This window comes from Pteropus vampyrus, unplaced genomic scaffold (assembly GCF_000151845.1).
Source record: "Pteropus vampyrus isolate Shadow unplaced genomic scaffold, Pvam_2.0 Scaffold116, whole genome shotgun sequence".
Taxonomy (NCBI): Eukaryota; Metazoa; Chordata; class Mammalia; order Chiroptera; family Pteropodidae; genus Pteropus; species Pteropus vampyrus.
The window spans coordinates 917,382-922,351 of record NW_011888897.1 but is presented as its reverse complement, the minus strand read 5'-3'; the positions used below and the strand labels follow the sequence as shown (position 1 = coordinate 922,351).

Genomic DNA, 4,970 nt, shown 5'->3' with positions numbered 1-4,970 from the left:
TATTTTAATATAACATTTTAATGAAAAATAACTATATTTCTCAAAACAAAAAAGTGAGACTATCAGATTGTTTTACATTTTTACTTTAATATCTGGCTTAATTGAAAAGAATGAAAGTCTCCATTTTGCTTCTAGTCAGTCTGTTGCAATATCATACATCAAGTAGCCCCTACACACTTGTACGTAAAAGAGAATGAGAATGAAAGAAACAAATAATGTTTTAGTATTATTCCAAAAATAATTCTGGTCTCATAAACCTCCAGGTATAGTCTTGGGGATCCCGGAGAGTTCCTGGACTACCCTTCGAGAGGCACTGTCACTAAAGAAATCTTTTCAGAAATTTCTTCCTATTAGGCGTTTATAATTCTATATCTAAATGTATAATATGAATCTTATTTTCTTATTATATTAGATTCATTTTTACAATTGTTTTGAGTTATCCATTTATTTACTTATTCAACAAATAATTATTGAGCAATCAACATATGCCAGATACTCTCTGATGTGATGGAGATGCAGCAGTAAAAATAATAGACATAATTCCCGCCCTTGTGGAGTTTATATGCTAGTGGAGAAACAAACAATATACAAATTAAAAAGTACATTTATAAGTGTATACACATATACATACACATATTCAATAGTAATTTCAGTAGTAATAAGTGCTACAAAGGATAAGGGGCTAAAGAGTAATGGTGGGAATAGACACGATGTGACTATTTTGAAATAAGGTGGTCAGGAAAGGCCTCTTTGAGATGTCATTGAATCAGATACTGAATTAATAGAAAAAAACCAGTAGGAAGCATAGAGCTATTGGAGTAAATGTCTCTGTTTCTTTGATTACTTCAGTTATTTGATGGAGGAGCCATGGGTTAGAGCAGACCAAAAATGGAAGGAACCATTTTACAGAAGGGCCAAGAAGCTTTAAGATCCTAAGAAAAGAAGGAGCCAGGAAGTCAGCAGGAAACCATGTCTTTAAGACTGGCATAGGGCAGACAGGACAGATGGGATGGTTTCAGAAATTCTGTATGAATACAGCAGGAGTTTTTTAACCTCCACATTACACAGAGTATTATTTTTACTTTAGTTTTAATGTGATGTTGTGTCTGTCTTCCCCACAGCTCAGTAACAAAACTCAAACCTATACCTTTACCATCAGCCAGAAGGTGTTGGTCACCAACCTGAAGCCAGCAACCATCAAAGTTTATGACTACTACTTACCAGGTGAGTGCCGAGGTTTGCCTGCATCCCCCAACATAATTCTGCATCATTCCTTATGATATCTCCCTTAATTTTACAAATATTCCTTCTCAAGGCAAGTAGCACATAATTGCATTATCTGATCTCTTTAAACAATTTAAATCAATTATATGACATTTTGAAAAGTCACCTACATTAGAGATATTTTACAGGATGTGGTCTATAGACCAAAGAAACAATGTAGACCATTGTTCTTTAAGGGCTAACTATTCTTAATATTCTGGCTGCGATTAATAATTTATCACAAGTGTGCAAATATTACTGATCGGAATCTTCCTTTAATTCTGAATACAACCTGTAGGGATCCTCTGAAAAGGATTAAAGCAGTAGCTTTTATGAAGTATTTTCTCTCTGAATGTGTGAGGCTTGCAATATAATAAAATATATCATTTCATTTTATAGATGAACAGGCAACAATTCAGTATTCTGATCCCTGTGAATGAGGTAAGCCCAGAAGAGAGAAGGGTGGCCTTTTTGGTAGGATAGTAGTATTCAGAAGTTAAGGGGGCCTTCTTCTGAGTTGCTGTTAGTGTCTTTTGGAAGCTGATTTTTCATAGAAAGTGGCCTTTTCCTTTTTTGTCCTAAACTCTTGAAGAGAGAATAATAATCTCCACAGTCAAATCAGAAAAAAATTAACAGTGGCATTTGTATGAGGAGTTCTATGTGATTTTTAAAAAGTTTTTTTTTTTCTGATTGGAAATTGATAAATTTCCCCAATTATTTTTATGTTATATATCTTTGTTATATAAAAATACTAAGACAAAAGTGAAGATTACCTGATTCTACTCCCCTGAGATAAGACTATTAATAATCTTATCATGCATTTGTGAGATTTTTTTCTAGATAGGAAAAAGCTCCTCTATAATTATGAAGAGTTTCTGAGTGTCATGATGTCTTCCACTGTTTTTGTCTTTGTCCCCCTCCCTCCCACTCCAGGATAGAAGTTGAAAAGAGATTAAATTATTCCTCTATGACATTACTGGACAACGTTCTTCTGCCTCTTAAAACAAATAATTTGATTTCTCTGACTGACTAGAGAGTGGGTAACAGATGAGCAGGTCTGAACCTCAGCTACTTTCAACAACTTCACAGATGCTTAAGTATCAGAATAAAGGATTGGGGGAGATGAGCTAGGAATAATCACAAAAAGGAGGAATTACATGGGAAAGATCACTGAGGGAGAAGATGTGATTTAGCCATTTAGGGGACTCTCCAGAGAGGAGATGATGGTGGAGGGTGATCCAGGGACGATATGGAGGTCTTTCCAGAGGTTAAATCCAAGGGGAGTGTAATTAAGGGCTTTGGAAACAGACTAAAAAAAATAAATTTTCTTTTCTTTGAAAAGGAAATCCACATACTTGGTTCTGTGCATATTTTTGTGGATACCAAAGGTTCTGTTTAAAGATGATGATCACTATTTAAAAAAAAAAAAACCCTCCCATTTTGGCTTCAATCCTAATTTAGGGACCACATTCAGCCAGCAGTCACTGCAGAGCAAACTGAGCAATAACAAGAAAAGTGGCTGGCCAGGATTCCCTCTGTCTCTCTGCTTTCTTCTTGCATGATTCCCAAGCTCTTTCCCACATGGGATACCACACCACCGTGTCAGATCTTCCTTGGAGCAATCTTTTTGCTTTAGAAACAGGTTTGGAGGCATAGGGGTGGGGGGCAAAGATGAGTGATATTTAAACAGAGAAGATTCTTTAGGTGATTACACCCTTTACTCTGAATGTCCACATTCTGATATTGCTCCTCTAGATCATAAATTATGACAGACAGAGTCAGGGAAAACTAAGTCCACAACATAGACATATTTTCTTGAGCCTAGGGCCATACTTGTATAAATGATTTATTCCCCGTCTCCTACACCCTAGACCCTGGTCCTCTTAAAAGTTCCCCAAGTTAAAGAAGATGGGAATACCCAAAGGAGGCCATCCCCACGCCTGCCTTACCCCTCAGGTATCACAGGAAGAGAACAGAGAGAACTCTAAAGAAAAGAGGGCAGAGTCCTGAATGCTCACACTCACTGAAAGCCCCACCTTCTGCTCCATTTGGCTCTGTAGCTCCTACCCGAGTGACCCCCTTTTTGCAATGGAGGGAGGTGGTGATCCTCAAGAGTTAAGAAGTTATGTCTGGGTAGAGAACATTTTAAATGATTACAGAAATTGTTCTTGTACCTTTTGGGAAAGGAAAAAGAAAGATTCTTATGACTTAAATTATCAACTACCCCGAATAGAAAGATGTTAATGAGAACATTTACATTGTTGTACTTACTGAACATTTGTGCCTACTTGAGAAGCAAGGTGATTGTAAGGATTAAGTAACATTTGGTATTATAGAATCCTTATGGTAAGTACTCAATACATATATTTATTATATGTCTGGCACTTTACCAGGCCTTGGAATGCAAAAATAAATAAAATGGAGTTTGTATCTTCAAGGAGCTCACAGAGTAGTGATGAGAGAAAATAAGCAAATTAACAAGTTGTAATACAACATGACAAAAAATAATGGTAAAAGAAAGCACAACAAGCTATGGGAGCACATAAGAGAGGTACCTTCCCAGACTGAGGTGAAAGGGTGGTCAGGAAAAGCATCCCCAGGTTGAGAGCACTAGGCACAGGTAAAGCTCACCATTGTCAACGACTAACTGGATGTAAGACAGGAGTCTGGGAAGCATGCCAGGATTCTAGACTGTGGATTATGTAGGAAAGGAAAATCTTTTTCTCTACACTCTTATATTCAGCAGGTGACACTTGTGAATTTAACTGTCAAAAAAAAAAAAAAATCAAAAAAACAACAAAAAACAACAAAACAAAACACAAAGATTTATAAGAGAAAGGGTTTATTTCACATGCATGTGGTGGCTTCGCAGGAAAAAGGTGAAAACTCCAAGAATCAGTTAGGCCCTGGAGAGTATATTACTTTTCCAACAGAGGATGAGAAGTTATGGAGAAGTGACCAAGCAAAAGACGTTTGGGCTTCTAGGGGTGGTAAATTGTGAAGAGGTAAATAAATGGGGAAAAGGAATAAAAGATAAAGGTTATTTTAGTAAGGTTTGTTTATGCAGATAGAAGTCAATCCTGACTTTCTATCTCCTGTGATAGGGTTGTTCTCCTCCTGGCTTTGGGGAGGGGAGAGGAGACACCACGAAGGGAAATTTGTGCCCTGCTTTCAGGCAAGAGCGGGGAGGGCAGAGAGCTCTTCCTGCATCTGTCCCTCTAGGTCCATCTTTGGCCTTACAGCCGCACACTTACATCTCCAGGAATATCAAACTACAATTAGGTATCTATTTCTACTGTGCTCTCTGATAATTTTGATATATGTTTTTTATCATGCTACTTGGAAAGCCTTTTCATCTCTTCTGCCTGGAAGACTTCCACTAGTCCTGTAAGGTATGACCTTCGAGGTGTGTTTTCTACTCTTGTAAATACGTCTTCCCCCAAGAACTCCTCTATGCTCCTCCAGCTCTTTGTGCTTCTCTGTGAAGACTCACCAAACTGGGGTCATGTTTTCTGTTAACCTGTCCACTTCTCCCACCAGGACGTCAGGTCCTCGAGTACTTGTACCCTGTGCGATATACTTCTAATCTTTCCCCATTATCCATTCTCTTCTTCCTCACTAACAAAAACCACTATTTTATTTGGAACAACAACATGCCCAGCAAAAGTACTCACTTCTCAGAATCGCTTGCAGTGAAGGGTGAACAT

The 4,970-nt window shown here is 37.7% G+C and overlaps 1 protein-coding gene across 1 annotated transcript in view; it reads left to right on the top strand.

Moving 5' to 3' along the window:
- The window catches only part of A2ML1 (alpha-2-macroglobulin like 1), a 32,580-nt gene extending 30,178 nt beyond the window's left edge, over positions 1-2,402 (top strand). Inside the window, exons 31-33 of the mRNA XM_023533930.1 lie at positions 1,122-1,224; positions 1,663-1,704; positions 2,197-2,402. Of these exons, the coding sequence (XP_023389698.1) occupies positions 1,122-1,224; positions 1,663-1,703 (144 nt within the window). The 3' untranslated portion in view covers position 1,704; positions 2,197-2,402. The remainder of the gene's footprint in view (positions 1-1,121; positions 1,225-1,662; positions 1,705-2,196) is intronic.
- Positions 2,403-4,970: the final 2,568 nt, after the last annotated feature.